The 22,621-nt window shown below is 41.1% G+C and overlaps 1 protein-coding gene across 1 annotated transcript; it reads right to left on the reverse strand.

The window, feature by feature from the left end:
- Window positions 1-14,936: 14,936 nt before the first annotated feature.
- znf503 (zinc finger protein 503) lies at window positions 14,937-18,413 on the reverse strand. Its single transcript, XM_088305619.1, has 2 exons — window positions 17,805-18,413; window positions 14,937-17,673 (listed from the first exon to the last, which is right to left on the reverse strand). Exons 1-2 carry the CDS (start codon window positions 18,099-18,101, stop codon window positions 16,216-16,218), a joined length of 1,755 nt encoding a protein of 584 aa, XP_088161745.1. The 5' UTR covers window positions 18,102-18,413; the 3' UTR covers window positions 14,937-16,215.
- Window positions 18,414-22,621: the final 4,208 nt, after the last annotated feature.

The raw sequence follows: 22,621 nt of genomic DNA on the forward strand, positions 1-22,621 counted from the left end.
AACAAAGCTTTTGATGAATCTAAAAAGCTTTTTCTTCCTATTCATATGCCTAACATTCATGAAACCGAATAAATAATTGGATCAAGATGGTAAAAATAAATAAATAAATAAATTGCATCTTAAGCATGAAGGCAACAGATCAAAATCTACCATTGAGCAAGTGTATGCAATTTTTATTTTTTATTTTTACCGTCTTGATCCAATTATTTATATGGTCAATATGCCATATTTTTTATTTATTTATTTAAAAAAAAAAAAAAGAGCTGCTCCGGCTTATATACAGGTGCGCCATAAAGTCCGGTAATCACTCTTCAAACACTTTATTACCTATCCATTATGTCCGCTAAAGGGTGAGTAGTTTTACTTTTGGGATTATGAGCATATACTATTAATTCACTTTACATTATTTCCAATCTGTTTTTTCATTCATAGTTTTAACTAGTTCCACTTTAGCTTTAAACTGCAGAAAAAGATGTCAAAATATTCCTCAACTACATTTTCCGTCCAGCAATCTCATCATTTTATTCCTAATCTGTCATTTCCACCGCTTTTCCAAAACCATTTAATTAGTTGAAATGAACACGCTAGTTGTTCGAGTGAGACAGATGCAAGGCGCAAAAATGTCCAATAAAAAAAAAAAAAAAGACCCAATAAAATGTGAGAGTGTGGCCAAGCATTCAACGAAAATTGCTTTTGACATGTCTCTCAGTATTATGTTGGTTTGCTCTGGACAGCATCTGGTGTGAAGTGGATGTGTGCTATTAACAAGTCCTCTGGTCGGGGTCCCACCCCAGCATGGCGGCTTGTAAATGGCACTCTCTTATGGAGACAAATCACCCACCAGTTGGACTTTCAGTGAAAGGGGAATGCAGTCGGAGTACATAAATATTGCCCCTAGGAAGCACTGCTAACCATGTGATACTCAAAAGATAGACTTTCCTTCGCCCCGAGCCAGGTTTCACTCCAGCTCACAGAAAACACCTCAAAAGCTCGTAGTGTGCAAGGACGGGCTCTCTGGAAATTAAATCTGAAACGTGGTCCAAACAGTTTTCAACAGGCACATTTAGCAGATGAAGTGAACGCAACAATAAAAAGAAAGCGGAATGGCGGAGAAAACGTGTTGAAAGACTGCAGCTTTGTTTGGGATTTTCACATGTGTTTTAGACAATTAGCATCAAATGACTGCGGGGAAACGAAGCAGTCATTGACAATGGGGAAATATCCCGTCGCCAAGTTCATTTAAATCCTCCACAAACCTGCATTTGTTGCAAAGTATATTTATCAAGTTATACGTGACAGTACAGGAATATAATAGTTTTGGAACTTGCGCTGAAATCTAAGAACTTTGGCCTGTTCACAGTGGATACTAATGAATAACTGCCAAAAAACTGTTTTCCATGTACAGCACTTTATGTATTGGGGGCTAGATTTATTTTATTTTATTTTTAATTTAATTTAATTTAATTTAATTTTTTTAAACATTTTATTTTACTTTATTTTATTTTTGAAAAATCTGGCACCCCTGCAGCTAAATGTCATTGCTCCACTCAAAGTTTATTTCGTCACCAGGGCACTTAAAGAAACGTCTTAAATGCAAGTCAGCGCAACTATTATTCTATTTTTGCTTCTAAGGTTCAATTATGAGATTTTGTTTGTATGCTGTTTACTTTTCTTGTTACATTACTCAACGCGACTCGTGTGACAAGTTTGTTTCTTTTTTTAGTTTGCGCTCAAGCACAACTGACGTATTTGTAATTACGCTGATGACTGGTGTAATGGTAATTGTTATAAATTAAAAACTATTTTTGTCTTCCCTAAGAAGTTGAAGCCGTTTTTTTGTTTTTTGAAGACGTAAGCAGCAAATAAACTGGCAAAAGACTTTAGTATTGCATCAACTATCACACAACGCCATTAATAGTCAAATTAGAAATTATGGCTTTGAAGTTCAAAAGTAAAGACAAACATTTTGTGTCGCGCTCAGCAGACTTCCCCGTTGCCGCCGTGGTATTTGTTCACAGCTGTCACTTGAGTTCTCTTTGTTTTCGCTAAACAACAAGCGAGCAATTGTTCTATGGTTGCAGCGCAAACACATGCAAGCCCTCACGCCTGTCAAAAGCATGTCGGGACACGTTGAAGTTCTGAAACAAAGACGTCGCTCGCCGACTCGCTGCAATTTTGGACGGTCTTCAGCCGTGCTTTTGCAAAACGTCTCTGCGAGTGGCTTGGACAAACGCCGGACCGCACGAGTTACACAAGCGTTACATTTGAAGTGTGCTTTTGTTTAGTTTTTAAGTGTCTATCTGTTGAAAATTTCTGCTTTACAACACAGTTGGACACATTTTTTGAGTGCAGCTGTAAAAATTCATGAAACTGTCACAAAAAGAAAGTATCAGAAATAGTTTCGTGTATACTTTTTTTTTTTTTTGGGTGACATTTGACCGTTTTGAGTTGAACGATACCAAAATTTGAGCGTGCTCACTGGACTTCTCTGAGCAGTCGGAAATTAATTCAACGTAAAACACAACCACACTAAGAAAATAAAAGTTGATAACCCAAAAATTCAAGGCAACAACAACAACAACAAAAAATAAAATTAATTTCGAGTAATTTTTTTAAATTGTGCAATTCAACTAAAAAATATTTTAAGTTGAGCTGTTGTGAAAATTGGCTTTCCTGCTTTTCACTGTAAAAAATGAATAACACTTATAATCACTTGTGTTGCCCAAACCCAACTTAAAAATACAAATAAAAACAACTCACCAAATTGTTCGTTGCTGTAAATGTCAAACATTTATATATTAAATTTGTTCCAACTTGAAGTAACATTTTAGCCCCCCCAAAAAATACATGTTTTTTGTTTTTTTTGTTGTTTTTTTTTACAGTGCGCTAAAATACATTTTTATCTTCAGGAATGCAGGTAAAAAATTATTTATAATTTGCCGTCTTAATCCTAAAATTATTTTTTCACTTTCTATAAAACAGTTAATGGAGAAAATCATGCTAACACTCATAATTTTGTATAAATAGTTGACTTATAACTCTTCAATGAGATGTCTACTTTGTTGCTCTATATACCGGCGTACTCAAACATCGATCACACACGACAACAAAGAAATTTGAAATGAACCACTGGTTTATTTATTGGGGTCAGTTAATAATACAATATTCCCAACAAGGTGTCACTTTCATTAAAAAAAAAAACACACACACACACACACAAATTCAGGAACTTGAAATGTCACTTCCATTTTGACACAAAGTGAATCGTTGAATAAAAGTGAAAGCGCGATAGATTTTTAATATTAACCGGCATGTCCTCTTTTTATTTGCATTCAAACATGGTGTTCACCGCGTCAATCATTTTATTATTTCTGCTTTTGGGAATGTTGCGCTTACTCACAGTCAACACTTCAAGATGTGACAAGTGTTGTTTTTTTTTGTTGTTGTTGTTATCACCTCTAAAATTTGAGGAAATTCCAAATTGGTCCCCTAATGCCATTTAAAATTGAAATAATTTATCACAGCCATTATCTCGCCATTTGTCTTGTACTGGTTACACGGTGAATGAATGCAAATTTTTCAGTCCATTCTTTGAATTGCTCATTTTCATCAATTATCTGCTCACTCGAAACGTTTTTTTTTTTAATTGAATTGGGTTTTTAAGCTACTCCTTATGTCTGTTATTGAATGCACGCATTCTCTTGTTTTCTGTTCACTGTGGTTCAAAAGAGATTTACATTTCAAAACTTTAGGGGAAGCCCTCTAGACAACAATTGCGATTGAGTCTTTGTTTGTCTGGCCACAGTGAGTCACTCACATGAGTACAAGCCGTAAATTATTTCTCCTGTTTCTTTAAACCACAAATAACTGCCTTTCCGTAAAGTATTGCATTGAGTATCCTTTAAAATCTTGTACAAAAGAGACCCTCATATTTTAATTGTGTGTGTGTGTGTGTTTGTGTAATTTTATAAGCCAATCTCCTGTATGGACTGTAGTGAGTCCGTTATGATTCCGCCATGTGGGCTGTGTGCCTCTCTTGTGCTGAATTTAAAGGGAATGAGAGGAGTCGCTTCGATCCGCCAGGAAGCAAATCGGCTGTGTTCACTCCCACAACGGCGCAAAACGCTCCTTTCAACTTGCGCGCGGTTTGACTAAAAATAATGCCCCTTGAGTTTAAATCATGCGATTCTGGGTCAAAATAAGTCGCTCACTTCCTTCCCAGAGTCAAATCACTCTTTTGAGCCGCACCTCATGAGGCAATGGCAATATTTTCCCGATAGTTGCATCAAAAAGAGACGCGAGGTGAAACACAAAACAAGTTCCTGTTCCGATGAATACAATGGTGACACGGAACGTTTTGCGCTATTGCGACTTACGTGAGGGCTCACTAAAATAAAATCAGTTTTCCGACACCGTAAAGCCTCAACACTCCAAACATTTTGTAGTTGGGGCATAATAAGTCGTCTTTACGCGGCTGTTCAAATATTCCATTTGTGAATTTGGAGATATTCCTGAGCGTCGAGATCGGGCTCGTCGACAGGCTTCAGCGTGACTGACACGCTCATCAAAATGAGAATCCTTCTCGCCTCGGGGAGCTGTGATACCTGTCAAACAGTGGATATCTTTTAATGTTCCTGTCTCAAATGCATGTCAGAGCAAATGCCAAGTCATAACATCAGTTATTACCGGCATGTTCAATGCCTGATTTCTCTTATTTACCGACGGTTTGAAAACATCCCTTCACTTGTCTCCCACCTGCCTCGTTGTTGAGGGAATCGTCCCCGTGACAGCTCTCCTGGCTTCAAACTTTCCCTTGATTTCACCTCTTTATTTTTTTTTTATTTATTTGGTTTTGATTGACTCTTTGACTGCCGCTGCTTTGCGGGCGCGTTGTCGAGATGGCGTCGTGTTTTAGAATGCCTAATGCCCCGTTAATGTCTGCTGCCATCTTTCACGTGGCAGAAAATTAGCAGCTGCAGACTTTAACAAGAGAAGGGAGCGTTTCTGCAGAGCGGGGGGGGGTCGCAAACGCAAAGGAAACCGTTTCTGTCACTCAAAACACACGCTATTAGTTTGTCTTCTCGACAGTGCCGATGAATATCGTAAAAAGACTCATGGGTTTCGTTGGCACACTTGATTGTTGATTTACGGTGTCAAAAAGCGATTGACGTGAATTGGAGTTGACGTCACTCCCCATCCACTATATAGTGCCTTAAATTTGAATACGTTTCAATCAATAGGGAGTACTATGTAGCCCAAATTGCATCATGAGAATAAACAGTGAGTAACGATAGCCAATAGCATAATTTGAGTAATTTTGGAAAAATATTTTTAATTTGACTGACAGATGGTTTGTAATATATATAAATATATATATATATATTTTAATTAATTAATTAATTTATTTACTTTAAAATTATTTTTTTATTTAATTTAGTGATTCTGGATTATAAAATGAGTAAAACCACCGCCCAGGGGTGCTGCAAATTTAAGTAAGATTATTATTTATTTATTTTTTTTACAATTAATTAAACCCCTCAACTCCACTAGTCTAAATACCCACAACATTTGTTAAATACAAGTTAAACAAAAGCCACCCGTTTTTAGCCATCTCTCAGGTGAGCCGTGATTGGTAATGGTACTTTGAAGCTGAGCCATGATTGGTCGTTACCTGAGCCCAGAGCAACATTTACCGTTGACACCCTCCTGAGATGGACAAAAGCGAGCGGATTTTACTATTTCATTTATATTCCACAAACTCAATATCCACCAGAATTCTGTGTTTAGACTAAATAGAATATATTTCCCTCATTCAGATCATTATATGTGTGATGACACCAGAGTCAATGGCTGCCTTTAAAATGCTTGTCAGGGAGTAAAATCAGGGCAGGGAAATAATCAGACTTCCCACCTTGGCTGTGGTTCTGATATTACTTCATAAGCAGGAAAATGACCATGCTGATTTCACTCCTCCTTCCTTTTGTTGCCGTTTATACATAACCGTGAAGGTGGAGCATAACTATTTGAGTATGGCAAATGCATTTTTTTTTTTTTTTTTTGCCCCAGCATCTTGAGCGGAACCAAGCACATCCAGATGCCGAGCATTGAGCTGATCTGTGTTTTATAACAACGTCAAGCTACCTTCTACATTGCAAAAGAAAACAAGTAGAATGGTGGTAATTGGAGACTCAATTCCTCAGTTAACACTGAAATGCATTCGAGCAATAAAAATGATGACGGAGCCCCATATTTCCCGGGGCTGTGTTGCTGGGACGCCTGGCCCAATTTGTCTGGCAGTCAGGCCCATTAGTCTGCTGTGCTCTCTTCTTAATACGCTCGGTTGGCCCAAACGTCTCAGATCAATGTTTGATACATCACGGCATCATAACTTACTGCATTTGGATGAGTTGAAAAATGTCCCGCTCTCCTCTTATTTCCTCGGAGAGGGCTCTATTGGAAGTCGCAGGGCGGCGTCGATGATGGGGGTACGGCGGGGGGGGGGGGGCGTAGCGGGCTTCGGCAGTGTCAGAGCGGAGGTAATTGTTTGGTCTGCTGACATGAATGAATTGCCGGAGTAATGTGCGGGCTGGTAATAGGTGAATAGTTTATATCAGCATGATAAATATAGCTCTCATAAATCACATAAGTGTTATATATCGCTGTTTTTAGCGGGCCGCTCCGACCAGGAATCTCTGGAGTGTGTCACAATGGAGGGGGCATTTTCTACTTGTCTGTGAAGTCCCGCTTCAGTGCTTCCTTTACGCCGTCATTGTACGTAGAACTATTAATGCCCTCATATTTCTTATTTCTTCAGCGGTCTTATTCTTTTGCGTAGCGCAATAACAACTCCAAAGATGTACAATCGTGTGCTCAAGTCTGAGGCCTCCACTAAATTTTATTATCCTCCAATCATGTGTGTCATCTGATATCAGGTCATCAGGAAGTAGCCGGTTATATCATAAACAGATGAACAAATGCAAAGCTCTGTGAGTTGTTTTCATATTTTTAAAAAGTTCTTCCTTCGGGGAGGGCTGCGCTTTCCTTAGCGCAGTTAAAGGTCATGATGATGACATTGATAAAAAGAAAATGGCAGTCAAAGACATTTATGTACTATATATAATGGTTTTCTATTTGCTGGCATTTTTAAATGTAACTGGGTAGAATTTTGTACGAAAAGTGTTGCATAAAATAACAGAAAAACAACTAAGAAATCTATCCCCCCCATCCATTCTCTTTACGACTTCTGAGTCACGGGTGTTCTGGAGCCTAGCCTATGAAATTGCCAAGTGCCAACAAACAGAAAACATTCTTGAAATATTTAACAGACTTGGCATGAAAATACTTTTGACCTTATAGTTCCTCTTCATGGCTTTTGTATGCATTAACATTCGGATTCATCGCCTTTTTTTTTTTTGGACGTATGTGCTTGCTGTGTAGCTGTTGTATTATTTTCTCTCTAGACACTTTGAGTTTACTTCTAAATTTGCTCTTCATAGTTGGCGGCTTGCCCGCTGTTCAAGACACATTTCTGCTAACAAATTATCGTAGTACTTTTACTCCTGGTGTTTGGCTAGGCTACATTTCACGTTAGCTTAGCGGTTAGCATGGGTGCTCAGTCTTCTGTTATTTAGCTTACTTCTCCTACTTTAATGATAATGATAATGATACTTGTCAGAAGAGTATCTTATTCATCACCACAGTTTGGATGATTAGTGATTTAGAGGAACAGCTCGGCTTAATGTGAAAACATTGTTTAGGTTTTATGTCATTTTATTATACAATTTGTACAAAATTGAATAATACAGTGTTTGTGCTATTGATGCCTGTATTATGACAGCAATGGTTTCACTCTGGAACAAACAAATTGATTGGTTCCTGCGGTTAGAATTATTATGAAATGAGACCAACTTGGACGTTAAGCAGGATGAATGCAAGAACATGAAATGGTTTTCTCAGGGTGCGGCACACAGACAAGGTTCGGCTCGTCTAGAGTGAGTAATTAGTAGCATTGTTAATTTCAAAAAAATGTGTAGCATTTATTGGCCTTGGCTAGCATTCTTTCCCAGCAGTAACATTTGAAGTGGAGCAATAAGTCCATCCCACGCCTAAAAAGAAAAAAGAAAAAAAATCCCACAATGACTTGCTTCATTGACAACTGCTGTCAAACAAGTTCCAAAAAGCCAAACCCTTAGCAGAGCACTGCAGGAAAAGCGGTAAAGTGGGCGTTGGGGGCGTGGGGGGGTGCTGACACTGATTTTCACGATTACATACAAGGTGATGGTCAGCCGGTTTGAAATCAAACTGCAGTATAATGAAAGAAATCCAGTTGAGGTCTGACAAGTAGGCGAAGCTCATTGTAGGGTCAATGCTGGAGAAGGCAAGCTCAAACATCTCCATCAAAAAACATCTCAAACTGGAGCTCGAAGGACGGAGCGCATAACTCCAATATTTAGAAAATAAAACATTTACAAAGTTTAGTCATTTAATATTTTTTTATAAAACGTTTAATGGGCCGCATGTGGCCCCCGGGCCGTAGTTTGCCCACACCTGTTCTGAGGGGATCAATGAATGAAGTTGGAATGAAGTGGACAGTGAACCAATGCATATTCACAATTCTGCATTCATGGATTTATTGATTGATGGATGGATGGGTGAACGGATAATTCATTGATCCACAAGGTAAATTTAAAGTTTCGGTAGTCCCCGCTATGAAAAACACACCGTGTGTGCGTGTGCACGTATATATTTATTTATTTATTTCAATGCAGGCATAAAATAAGTCATAATTCCAGTGCAGTCTGTAAGTACAATAAAAGCCCAATAGGAAAGTAGTAATTGGTTATTCTTATTCCTGACATATGCGGTATCGTCTTTGCACTTGCGGTGCCTTTATATTGGAAATACTAAAGTATTTGAGAGAGCAATTTGGAATATAGCTTCAATTTAAAGTAGTAATTAATATTGGCAACTCTAAAGATTTTTCTGGGGGACGTCCATTACTCGCAAATTTTAGCTATTCGCACTGGGGTTGGAACCTAACCCCCCCCCGTGACTTCACTGTACACCTTTTATGATCCCCAAATGTAGTCCTCAAGCGAAGGCGCGTAATGGGGGCAATTTGGTTCTCAACCATCAGTGCCGAAGCAGACAGGAAAAGCCCTCCCCTCCTCATTGATTTACAAATGCGAAGCGCTTATCCAGGTGATGTGGCGAGAAGTGGCAGTGTTGATCTGTCGCCGCCACTCACTCCGGGCGCCGGCGGGACACTTTCTTGTGCCTCGACAGCCTAATTGAGGTCATTTCTGTCGGCTTCGGGGATCCGCTCCGCGTCGGGGTGTTTTAGCGTGCAGATAATTTGCCCATTTTGCACGTTCTGACAAAGGATATTTTATGAAAATGCACCCTTATTCCTGGCACCTTAATGGAGTGCGCTGGAGTGGCGAGTGAGCTGATGAGCTCGTTGCCTGTCACTAGTACTCTTTATGTAAAAAGGCAGAAGGGAAAGTGCCGGGATGTTTTGCTTTTGGTTTCAGGAGGATCTCAGGACACGGAATCACAAGATTATCAGCATTCATTGAGGCTTTTTGTATTCATAATACATTTAAGTGCGTATGTGTGCATTCATAAAAGCGGACTTCATTCCAGATTGCTTTCAGTCGACCACATAATTATCTTGTAGAGGTCTGTTTCTTTTAGCTAATAGTCGGCACATGATCTAACATGACTGTATGAGAGCAAGATGAGCTTTCCGCGGTTGTGACGAATATGTCACAAGCATGACCTCGACCTCGAAAATCTAAGGTTTTCTCATTCTTTTGTTTTTCATACGACTTGGTGATGATGCTGGTGGTTGACTTGGGGTACACATGCGACTTTAGGCCTTTTCATGCTGCACTTAGGTTTGTTGGCATACGGGTTAGGGTTAGCTTGGTCGTTGTGCTTTAAGTGACTAATTGAGTTTCTTAACACTCTGAAATCACTCCGCCAGTCCCATGCCTATTGGATTCACATTTTTAATTATTTTTTTTTTATTTTGAAACCCTTGGAAACCTGGTTCGAAGCCTTGGTTTGATTCCCTAACCCTGCTTTGAAACCCTGGCTCTGACCTGAAATTCTAATTTGTAACAGTAATCCTAGCTTGAAACTCTAGTGCTGTTTTAAAACCCTGATTTGAAAGCCCAATTTCAAACTCTCACACTACCATGCCTTGGAAATTTACAGCTGGTTTGAAACCCTAATGATGTCTTTTTGGGGGTCGTAGCCTTGAATTAAAACCTGACCTTGTTTTGGGACCCTCGTTTGAGGCCCCGACCCTGACTTGAAGCTCTCGTTTGAAACAAGAAATCAATCCTGTGAACATAAATGTGTCATGCTGACGTCTCGGCCGATAATGCTGACATATTTTCAAATCGTGTCACAAAAATACCAAAGAAAAAGCAAACGTTTGTCCTTTGAACTGAGGTTTAATCTACTATACTGATATATTGAGTATGATGGGTTTTTTTAACTCAGAATTTTTCCCAATTGCGCAAATGCCCAGATTGACAATTTGATGTTTTATTTATTTATTTTTATTTTTTTTTTAATAATAACAGGCAGCTTTAGGCGAGAGAAAATCCTCAGAAGATGTGGAAGCATTTACAAGTCGAGTCATGTATTTATTACAAGCTGCACTTTATGACTCCATTACCACAATCAACACCAAAGAGGACAACCCCGCATTCTCATAAATCACCTGCGCAGATCATGACTCATCTTACCTGAGTGACACATTTACAGTTGCTGCGCGTGCAAAGGAATAGTGGCGTCACACCGAGATCGCCTCCTGAGAGGTGCAAATGTTATTAAAGAGAGGAAAGATGTAATTGTGAGACATAATTGCAGCTGGGAAAATGTCAAGTGATCATAAAGAGTCCGTTTCCTCCATAGCTTTGACCTTTTATTGTCTGTTAAAACAACGTCGTAAAAGATAATAATTGCTCCTGCACTGGTGTGTTTGCTTCGCCTTTTGCATGTCATGCCTTACTGACATTCCTCAAAATTGTTAGAGCAGACCAAAAGATGTCACGCACCCGCTAATGACAGATTTAGTGTTGCTAGAGTTGAAAACGAGGCTAGGTGTGTGTGCGTGTGAGAACGAGAGTGTGAATCATGTCATGACCCATGCATCCCACCCACTCCTCTTGCCAGATGTCTTCGAAGCTTTCCTGCCGATGACTTTATTTTGAGTTTCTTGGAAGCAGATACCATTCATGTTCAACTTCATCCACTCGATTGTTGTTCTGGACTGAGTTCAGACCCTGTAAAGTGAATGCAGAGATTTGTTTCAAAATATGTTAGACTTGAATTGAAGATAATTGCTGAAAACGTGAAGACTGAGCCAATGTGTTAAAGTATTTTTTACCACTTTAGTTTTTCATATTTTGGGGGGCGTGGCTAAAATGAGGCCCATGAGTCTTCTCAACAGTATAAGAACTTGACCTCCTTCATTCACATCAGCTGTTATTCGGCGCAAATGTGTCATACAGTTAGCTAGCTAGCAAGCTATCTGTACGTCACATTTAGCTAGCTTAGCTGGCTAGCTAACTGTACGTTACATTTAACTAGCTCAGCTGGCTAGCTAACTGTACGTCGCATTTAGCTAGCTTAGCTGGCTAGCTAACTGTATGTCACATTTAGCTAGCTTAGCTGGCTGCCTAACTGTATGTTACATTTAACTAGCTTAGTTGGCTGGCTAACTGTACGTCGCATTTAGCTAGCTTAGCTGGCTAGCTAACTGTATGTCGCATTTGTGCCGTATAACGGCTGATGAAAATGAAAGTTTACACCTAGCTAGCTAACGTTAGCTAGCTAGCACTGCATATTCTGTAAATACAATTTTAAATATAATAAAACTTCTTAATTATGAAATTAAAACCAAATTTAAATAGTCCAGCCAGAAATGCAATTGTTTTATCACTTGCGGAGCAGTCAGTTGTCCAATTGATTCAAGCACTATTGGACGTACTCGAAAATATATATTTTCAAAATAATAGTCGTTTTTTAAAATGTTACCTGAATAATGTGATTTTTGCTCCGAAACGTCAACGTATAACGTCGGCACATTTTTACTGTAAATCGTCACCTTCTTCTTAACTCATGATTGCAAGCTTTCACCTCTGCGGGTATGTTTGTTCTTAATATCGTTCATTTAGCCTTTGAGCATAATAAAGTTTTCTTTTCTTGTATTTATAGTTTATCTACTGGGCTCAAATGTCGCTTAAATCTTGGCATCAAGTTTTGCATAGTGTGTACTTGTACTTGTTATATTTTCAGCTACAAAAAAAGTGAAAGTAGCACCAAAATCTTCATATTTACTATTGCATTTAGAAGATCAACAAAATACTGTCATTTATTTATTTTTTTTACGAAATAAAGCACCCCTTATTTTTTTCCCAAGCCACCGCGGAAGCATGGAAGAACCACATGTGGCTCAGGAGCCGTGGGTTGCAGACCCCTGTGCTTGACAAAGTAGGATACATTTTTCAAATTGTTTTTAAGTTGACAGTTGAACTGGACACGGTTTTGGCCCGTTTAGTGACTCCGCATCTGTTTCTGAGAGCGGAAAGAGGGCAATTTTACTTATTTTCAGGGGAAGGGGGGGTGCTAATGATGCAATTTTGGGCATGCTGGAAACATGTACGGTTTTTGCTCGGATAATAGTATGTTTTGGAGAGTGTTGTAATGTTCTCCAAATAATTCTACAACTAAGTCACGGTTCTGAGGTTCTGGGTTCAAATCTTGGCCCGGGCCTTCCTGTGTGAGCTCGGGACCGTACAGACGAGGGAACTTTACCACTCCGGAATGTCATGTAGAATTTGACATTGTCGCGTTGTTAATCATGTGCTTTTGACTACAGCAGATGAGCGTGCTGAATAAAATGAATTAGTCATCGGAATGGATTTAAATTGTCTTTTATTTCTGACTGTGCAACTTTGGTATGGGAGGGAAAACTAGTCAAGTGTAACCAAACCACAGCAAAATTCTCTAACCGTTTTTTTTTTTGTGTGTAGTCAAATTGGAAGAAGAGTGAGGATTTATTCCACCACACATGTGATTATTTGCAAACACTGCAACTCCCCACTATTCTGTGGTGGTACCAGATCGAGGATAGGTTTCCCCGTTTGGCCAAGTTGCGCAAATGTTAGCCGGCTGTCCCAGTGGCGAGCACACAGACCGAGTGGATTTTCTGGCTGGCTGGAAATACCATCACTCAACCGCGGGAAAGTCTTCACCCAGTCCAAGTCCATGTTGTTGTGCTCATTTTTCTAAAATATAGACTATTGCAAAGCATTGCCTTCTCCTCTCTATATATATTTTTGTTAAAAAAAAATTAGAAACCTGAAAAAAAATCAATGACAAAAAAAAAAACATCCCACCAAAAAAAAAAAAAAAGAGCAAAACTCAAAACGCTAAAGAAAAAGCAATACTTGTGTAATTAATACTGCTTTGCTAGCCGAACTGAGACGTCTTTAAACGTCTGTTGATGTTGATGATGACAATGACTATATTGGCAGGCCTTACAAAAAAAGTGTCAAAAAAGACAAGGAAAAAGCAGAACATGCGGAATATACGTTGCCTCTCGCTGAACTGAGAATGGGAATGAACATCACAGTTGCAAAAAAGCTCGAGAAGAAAAAGGAAAAGGCAACCCTCGTGGAATTTGTCCTGGAATGATGTCGAGTATATCATGAAAACGGTGTTGCAGTTTGCTTTTCAAATAAATGTTGCAAATAAAAAGCCAAATGCGGAATTCATATTTTTATGCTAGCTGAACTGAGGATGACTGAGACAAGATGTTTTCATCTCATGCTGACTTCTTGTGTGAGTGTTTGAGCATTTTAAAATCCAAATAAAAAAAAAAAACATTATTGTTAATAACAATAAACAGCTGGTGTGCTTTTTTTTTAAAGTCACTATCAAAATATCCTCAACATTGTGAATTGTTACAGGACTGCAGCGGTAATTTGAGTTAATTATTTTCATATTCTGGTGTACTCTTCATTTGATTTAGCCACCCTCTAAGGCCACATCAGGAATTTGCAAACTGTACTTGGGCAACCTGCATGAAAGCAGGGTCTCGGTCAATGAGTCAAAAAATGTCAAATATTTCTGAGCAATCATCAAACACACCCAGTTTTATTTATTTATTTATTTTTAAATGAGTTCTGTCTTCTTTATATCAGCCGCAGTTAAAATTTGCACTGGTGTCAAAGTGCATTTCATCATACTCATGTTTTTTTTTTTTGTTGTTTTTTTTTTTAACATTATGGTTACCTAATTTTGCTTTTGTGCTTTGGCTCCATTATAATCTACTACATCATTAATATATATTTAACACAGCCTTCTTTTAAGTCTCGTTCGATAGTACAGCTGTACCTAATAAGGTGTACAGTGTGTACATCGTAGTATGTTAAGCTTGCATGAAACCCTCACTCAAAATGACACTTTTTTCCCCCTTCAGTGTAAGTCCTCATCTCCTCTAAGCCTTTTTAAGGCCCTGCTGGACAAAAGTGAATATCCACTTTAATCCGCGTCTTACATCCCCATGATACTGCGTGTGCGCGTGCGTGTGCGGATGCGCGCGTACAAATACAGTGCGGGTAGGAGGCCGTGCAGGCAAGTCAAGGTGGGGGTCCCGCTAATTCATGCGCACATGTGCCTGCCCTGCCCCCCCCCCCCCCTTTCCTTCCTTGCTTAGCCCCCCCTCAGGTGACAGCGACGGGAGGAGGGGCTCATGATGAATGGCCTTCCTCCAGGGACCTCCGAGCACAGGCACCGTCATGTGGCTAAAAACATGGAAATGGCTCGCATTCGTCGTCATGACGTCACGTTGTATATACGGGACGCACTGTGTGAAACGTCCACGTAAAAATAATTCCCAAAATAAAGCCAGATGGATGTCAAATAACAATTAATGCAGGTTTAAAAACACGCATGCAACTTTCACGCCTTGCTTCGAGTTAGTGCGCTTCGACGGGCTGTTTTTTTTTCCCCAAATGGGGCTTTAAAATAATTTCCAATGCAATTCTCTGTGCAGAAAGCACATTTTAGTATGTTGAAATATATAATGTCACATTTAATGCTTATAAGTGGCCATGTTTGCGTTAAAACATCACACTTCGCTATGCACTGTATCTGCAAAACACGTCGCAAAATACATAAATAAAAATAATTATTTTTAGAGATAACCTGGCGACGAGTTCTTTTTTTCCATTTATATTTAATTCCTCTTTTATTAACGTCACGTCTGCTTCACGACATGTCCTTTACACAAAAATAACTAATAATTAAAACTATTGCGAATTGCAGTGTAAATATATCGTCCAACTTTTTTAACGACTTTTATAAAATATTAATTATCGCCACCCGTTTTTTAAACCACAAAATGCAACTATTAAATAAACTCAGATTGAACGTCACGCCTGGCCGCGCGCGCGAGCACACACACACATACACACACACACACACGCTTGCAAAAACTATTTTTCAATTATAACGTATCCTGTTTTGCATTTAATTTTGTTTCAAATGGGGGCAGCTTTGAAAATGAATCTGTTTACTGAAAAAACACAGTTTTCTATCCAACGGAAATGTGAGCGGAATTCATGTTAGGAGAATAAAACACATTTCTGGTCGGTGGTGAATCAAATCAATGAGGCACAAGGACATACGGAACAGAATTGTTTCTTATTTTTCCCCCCAGAATACATACAAAAAAATACCAATTCTCTTCCCATGGTATACACCTGAAAAATAACGGCAATTTCAAATGTGGACAATTTCTGAATTTAAGAAACAAAACAAAACATGCATGAAAATTATTTTTCTTTTCTCTGTGAGACATTTTGTTTTTTTTTCGTTTTTAAATAAGAACAAATACAATCATAGCAATTTTGAAATGAACATCGAAATGAGGAAGCCTACTTTGAATTAGTTCTCTATCTGTGTGTGCTCCGCTCATCCACTTTTGCTCTAGACTCAGCTTTCCACATAATGCACTTTTGACTTGCTCAAATATGTTCCATTTTGCAGGCTGCTTGTTCTTTTAAGCAGACATATAAATAAATACAGTTTGAAGTCCACGGATCCCGCCCATATGTTCATATAAAAGTCTTTATATTTGCATTCTTTGTTTTATAAACTTTGTAAAGTTTTTATTTTTTCCTCCACTCCTCACTGATATCCAAGCGCCGATGCCGTAGTGAGTCTCTGGCCATACAGTGCGTAAGGAGAGTAGTACGGGCCGGTGGCCGCGGGGACAGGGACGGGGGCTCCAGGGGTGGGCAGCGGGCTTTTAGAGTACGGGTGGTAGCGGCTGCTGAGTCCCAATGCGTGGTGCGGGCTTCTTAGGGCCAAAGTCCCGGGGCTGCCGGGGGCGCCTGACGGCGGCATGTGCATGTGGCAGGCCATGGCCGCAGCAGCCGCGCTGGCCAGCGAGGAGGAGCCCGGGTAGCCGGAGATGAGCTTCTCGGCCCCGGTGAAAGCTGTGTGTGTCCTCAGGTGGTTCAGGAGCTCCTCCGAGGTGGAGAAACGCTTGTCGCACGGTCCGTTGGCCGACACCCAGTTGCACACGTGAGGCAGGGGGTCGTTGGGGAGCATAAAACCGTAAGGGTACAAGGGGTGTCCGCTGAACGAGGGGGCCGACGAGTGCACTCCGTGGATGGGGTGCGTGGGGTACATGAGTGGGTAGCTTGACTTGAGCGCGTTGGCTGCGGCGGCAGCGGCCGCCGCCGACTCGTGCGTACACGACGCCCCGGCCGCGCCCGCCAAGTGGCTGGCACAGTGGTAGCTGAGGCAGTAAGGGTCTCTGCACAGGCTGGCCGACATGATGGAGGGGGGAGAGGCTCCAGCAAGAGGGCTGGAGCCGGCTTTGCTGCAGCCCAGCGAGCTGGCCAGCTGCGCGTTCACCAGGCTGCCCCCATGCGGCATGAAGTGCTGAGGGTAGCCCGCGTAAGCCCCCGCCAAGCCGCCCGGGTACGTCATGCCCGCCGGGGGCAGCGGGAACACGGTCTGGCCTGGCTTGTAAGGGGACACAGGCGCCACCAGCCCCGAGCCGAGCACAGACGCGGAGGACACGGAGGTGACCGGGGAGGACTCCGACGCCGAGGAGGAAGTGGAGGTCTTGGGGCCGTGCGTGGTCTCCTGGTGCTGGTTGACCTCCACGTTAATCCCACCGCAACTCACGCTTATCCGGCTGTGGCTGGACGTGGCCGAGCCGCCGTCCGCGCCGTTTTTCCCGCAGTCCGACTCCTTCTTGTCGTCCCGTTCCCCGCACTTGCCCTCCGCCGGCATTGGGGAGGCAGAGGAGCTCGAGTTGGGACTGCCTGTACGCGGCGTGAACGGCTGACAGGTGGCGCTCGGCACTCGGAAACCAGACTTGTCCGCGCCGCCGCCGCCGCCTCCGCCGCCGCCCGACGAGTCCTTCTTGTCCGACGGCTTGGAGTAGGGCTTGAAGCTGGACTTGTCGTCCGCGCCGATGTCGCTCATTTTCAGCGGGCCGCATTTAGAATCCTTGTCGCTAGATCCATTGGAGGCGACCGAGGAGAGCTTGGAGGAGGGCGGCGGGTCTGGCTTGCCTATCTGGGAGCACGTCTGCGCTAGGAGAGCCAGGGGACTCTTCTTGGCATCGAGCTGGAGACGAAACGTTAATTTTATTACTACTTTAATGTTTTAGGTGTACGTTATTTTTTCCAACACAATTAACACCCACTTAAAAAAAAAAACAAAACAAAAAAACAATTCTCAGCACACATTGATCTTACCTCGATGGGGCTTACGGGGGTGGAGGGCAAAGGCTGCAGATACTCCGGGTGCAAAATGTGTCCCGAGCGTGCGGTGAGCATTTTCAAAACCTTCACCGGGAGTCGCTTGGCTTGCCGTAGTGGGTCTGACGGCGGCGCCGAGTGGTGCTGCTTCTGCCTCGGCTGATGCTGCTTGTGGAGGAAGAGAGAAGAGGCCGGCTCGTCGCTACCGCTGCTTCCGCGACGACTGGCTCGCTCCCAGGCTGCGCTCAACTCACCGAGATTCGTCAGGACAGACGCCGAGGGCGACGTGCTCATGTCCCAATGGTCAGCCAAGTGGACGGCGGGGCTTCGCTCAGATGCATTAAGGAAACCACCAAAAAGGGCTAAAAGCGATCAAAACAAGGGGAGTGAGAATAATAATCCTGTTTTTTTATTTGGGTGGTGCGGAAGAAGTAGGAGCAGCGAGTGACGAAAGAAGAGGTTTCCGCCGTGTGCGTCCGTGTCCGCGTCCTCTCTGCGTGTAGTCCCGCACTAGAGACTGGGAGACGTTTTCACTCGGGGAAGGAGAGAGGAGGGGGGGGGGAAGCATCTGAATTAGTCCCGAGATGAAAGCCTTTGCCGCCTTCCAATCAAATGGCAGCCCGAGGTGATTGGAGGGTCAAGGGGATGTGACGTCATCCTCCCTGACAGCTCCACGAGAGGGGAGGAGCCCCGTGGCAGACTTTAAATGTTTGCTTGCTGTTAACGCTCACTCGTTTTTAAGCTCCCCCAAGCGTGCAGTTTTGAGTGTTTTTCACACCAAATCTACTCGGTTCTTTTGTTGGGTTGAAGATTGTTGATGATTTGCAGCCCGCCGTGGACTACAAATATGGAAATTGGGACTGGTATTGATTCCTCTCTCCCCTTGCCTGAATGCTCAGCTATTTCTGGTCTAAATTATGAGCTGCACCATGGAAGCTAGTGAGCAATTCTTCAAAAAAAGAGGCTTCAAGCTATTCGTTGCCAATCCCAGTTGAAATTTACTGTTAAACAAAACATAAATCAAAAACACTTGTGTATTAAACCTAGTGGCATTAACTTTGTCTCATGAAAGTCTGCCATCTTTTTGGGCGCGCACCGCAAAATTCCACTGACAAGCCAACCAAACTAGCATTCATGTCATGTTAGTTACAAAGATTTGAGCTAAGGATATTTGAACAAACGGTGAAGCAACACATGCAGACAGACAATTAAAAAATAGTCATAGGGATGTATTCTTTATGGTCTGTGAAAAACAACTTACTGTAACTGACTCAAGTGACCATCTTCATTTGTTTATGATGTTTACACAAAAATGTAATTTACACACAAACTGTTTAATTTCTTCTCCCAACATTCAATAAAAAGTGCATCAATGAATGTGGCTCTCCTTACCCACGTGCAAGAACTTTACAGTCAGTAAAATTATAAGATGGAAGCAAACCCATCTTGTTGAGTGCTGCCTAGTATTTGTTATCATTTGTAAGTCATCTTAGAGCATTACTGTAAAAAAAAATATATGTCCCCACTTTGCAAAACGATACCTTACCAATTACTGTTCCGACCAGCCAACCATTTACGTTGACAAAGTCAATACTCTCCTTTTGAAAATACATATATCACTCACTAACGGCTCGTTATTGTCATTTCGGCACAGCAGTGATACTTTCATGTACCACAAGAGGGAGCCCACAAAGCCCGAGCGGTGCTCGTGCAAAAGTGAGTAAATCACTGCTTTAGGCAATTAAAGCAATATAATTAACCAAGTTTCATTTGACCTAAAGTACAACAAAATATTGTATGTAAATCACATGTCATATGTAAATGCACAAAATCCCGGGATCAGGTTGCTTCACAGTAAAATTTGAACAAAACAGTAGACAAATTTCACATTTAATGACAAAGTGGAATTTGCAACCTGAAAGCAAATACACAAATAAATAAATAATTAAATAAATAATCCCAGGCGGTTCGATTGATTAAATACAGATTATATCTGAGTTGTAAGCAAATATTTAATAAAACATTAACTGCATCGACTTTATAGGTTTCGGCACAAGCCCTAAAATGGATGTTTTCCGGCTCCACCTACCAACTCTCCTCTGCTACCTGGCAACCATCAAACCAACCGGCCCACTCTCCGCTTAAACAGACGAGCGTTGACAGGAATAGACCAAAAAGTAAGCGATGGAGGGGACGCAAATGTCACGTTTTCACTATAATATATAACCCGCCCCTATATCTACTCCTACCCCCACCCCCACCATCCACCCCCGTCAATGCAATAAATCAGTTTAGTTGTCAAGGGGGCTGTCAATCAATGCTCCATATGATTTATGTCAATGGATGCGTGCTGGGGCAAAAAATAGTTAAGCAACTTTTTGAGGCGGGAGTATTTTGACATTCCGAGGAGTTGCAGCAAAATTCAAATGTATGAAAAATAATTCATAGCCATGCGTATTTGACGCAGTTATTGGACGTGCGTGTTTGCAGATGGCTGTCACCTGCCAAGCTCAACAAAGAGATAACAAAGGCAGACATTTTACACACTGATGTCGGCTCAGCTTTATTTACACACAATGCAAAAAAATGGTCGGGCTTCTTTTTGTGTTTAAAAAGAGGAAGAGCGATGGACTGTCAGGTGGTGCGAAGAAAAGAAAAAGTAGAAAATGGCTCCCAACTATTCACCGCTGAGAGGGCTAATCAGTATTGAGACTTAAGGGGAGTAAAGGGTGGGGGGGTTGGAAGGGGGGATTCCTTTCAATGCTTTCATCTCCATCGGTTCTCAATTAAAAGCCTATCAGTTTGTAAGTAAATCAACGCCTATCAGGCTTGTCACATCAAACAAAACGATGATTATTGCAACCCGCCTCTGCCATTAATCTTCCTCTGCGGTAATCGCGTTGACAGGTCAAGTTTTGGAGAGGCACAGCCACGAGAAAACCTGCCCTGGATACTCACACAGGGCAAAAAAACCCCCAAAAAGTTAAATCATTCTTTTTAAAAGGAAAAAAAAAGTACACATTGACATATGATTAATTTGTACTTTTTTTAATTATAATTTTTAGTCAAGTGAATCAACATGTAATAAAGCTGACATGTTCTAATTAAAATATATTTTATATTTTGAAAAATAATACAATTTTAAAGAAAATGATAGTTTTCTATAAAAGTATAGCGATTCAAATTCTAATCAAAAATCCTTTCTTGACAACAAAAATCACCTTATTACTAACTGAGGATAACATTAGAAAGTTATGAATACAACTCACAAATTTATATGTAAACACACACTCGCACACACAGACAGACACACCCCCACACAAACAAACCATTCTTTCAAGCTCTAGCAACTGTTCCTCTAATTTTATTATATTGTTGTACAGCAAAACCAATCACCAATTTTCCTCGGTGAGATTTTTTTGGGGAGTTTTCAGTTTGTAAAATTCCACTTATTTAATTTCTCAAAATGTGTATTTATTTTCAGTTTTGCCCCCCCCTTACGTATGTGTGTGTGTGTGTGTGCGTGTGTTAGAGAGAGAGAGAGTAGGTGTGTGTGTGTGTGTTTCATGCAACCATCTGACATGGAAGTCGTCCTGTAAGCTGAAATAGAAAAACAACAGTAAACATGTTCTCATATATCATTTTAATACAACAATACATAAAATTTATAAATCAGCAGCAGTAATTTACAGTGTACTCCATCCCCATCCCACTACAATTTTTAGTCCTTATATTAGGGGAGGGGGAACTATGGCCTGTAGGTCATATAGAGTCCGTAAAAGTTTGATCTGGACCCCCATGCAAATAAAAAAAATAAATAAAGAACAAGCAACTGCTGTTTAAATAAAAAGCCCCATGAACATAAAAACCACAGTTGCGCATAACATAATACGCATTTCTTCAAATGTTGCATCATGCTCCCCCCCAACATTTAGACTGACTTACTCAAAACTGAAATTCCCTCATAAGAAAAGGGTTCAAACAGGCAGACGTGACATGATGTCATTTTCATAAAATGTTAAGTGCACACACTTCAACAATCTTCCCAGCGTATTTTGTGAGGGTGGAGTGCGTGCGTGAGACAATATGCAAAATATGTGATTGATAACAGCGTGGCTGTGTTCTGCGTGGGTTTGACAGTCCGTGACACAATATGTGAGTTATTAGGGCGAGGAAGGGCAGCCATAAATTGTCAGTGTCAGGCCCCCCCCAAAATTCTCCTTTTATTGTCCCGCAAGACAAATGGCCATGTGCGTGAACGCACACACGTACACACTGAAAACTACTCGGTTTTCCTTTTCAAATAACATTTGCAACAAGAATAGCAAGAGCAAGTTTTTGTAAACATATGTTCTTATAAAACACGTTCACGACTTAGATGCATATTCAACTGCTCGTATTTTATGATAAAACATATTTTATGTAAATAACATAAAAAGCTATGATTGCCATACTGGAAATTGCATTGTAGTATTTTTTTTAAGAAGTAAACTTCCGTTGACAAGTGTCGTAGTCTCGAGGGAAAATAAAGCACAAAGGTTATTTAATTTAAATGCATGCATGCACGCCGACGTCCCTCGACATTACCTGTGCCTCTCGTTTACTAAACTCCGCTGAAACGAAAGTCTCATTTAAAAAGAGCAAAATAACGCCGCATCCGGCTTGATATAAGAATATAATAAAATAAAAAAATATCTACTCATATTTGACTAACGCACTCTTTCGATTGTGACGTGTGTACTGTGGAAGCGTGCATTCTCTCTCCCTCTCGCTGCGGATCCTGACAGCGGTTGTTCCTGAGTGGGCGTGCCTAC

Source organism: Idiotropiscis lumnitzeri, chromosome 9 (genome assembly GCF_059441095.1).
Source record: "Idiotropiscis lumnitzeri isolate Australia: NSW breed Sydney's pygmy pipehorse chromosome 9, RoL_Ilum_1.0, whole genome shotgun sequence".
NCBI classification, from domain to species: Eukaryota; Metazoa; Chordata; class Actinopteri; order Syngnathiformes; family Syngnathidae; genus Idiotropiscis; species Idiotropiscis lumnitzeri.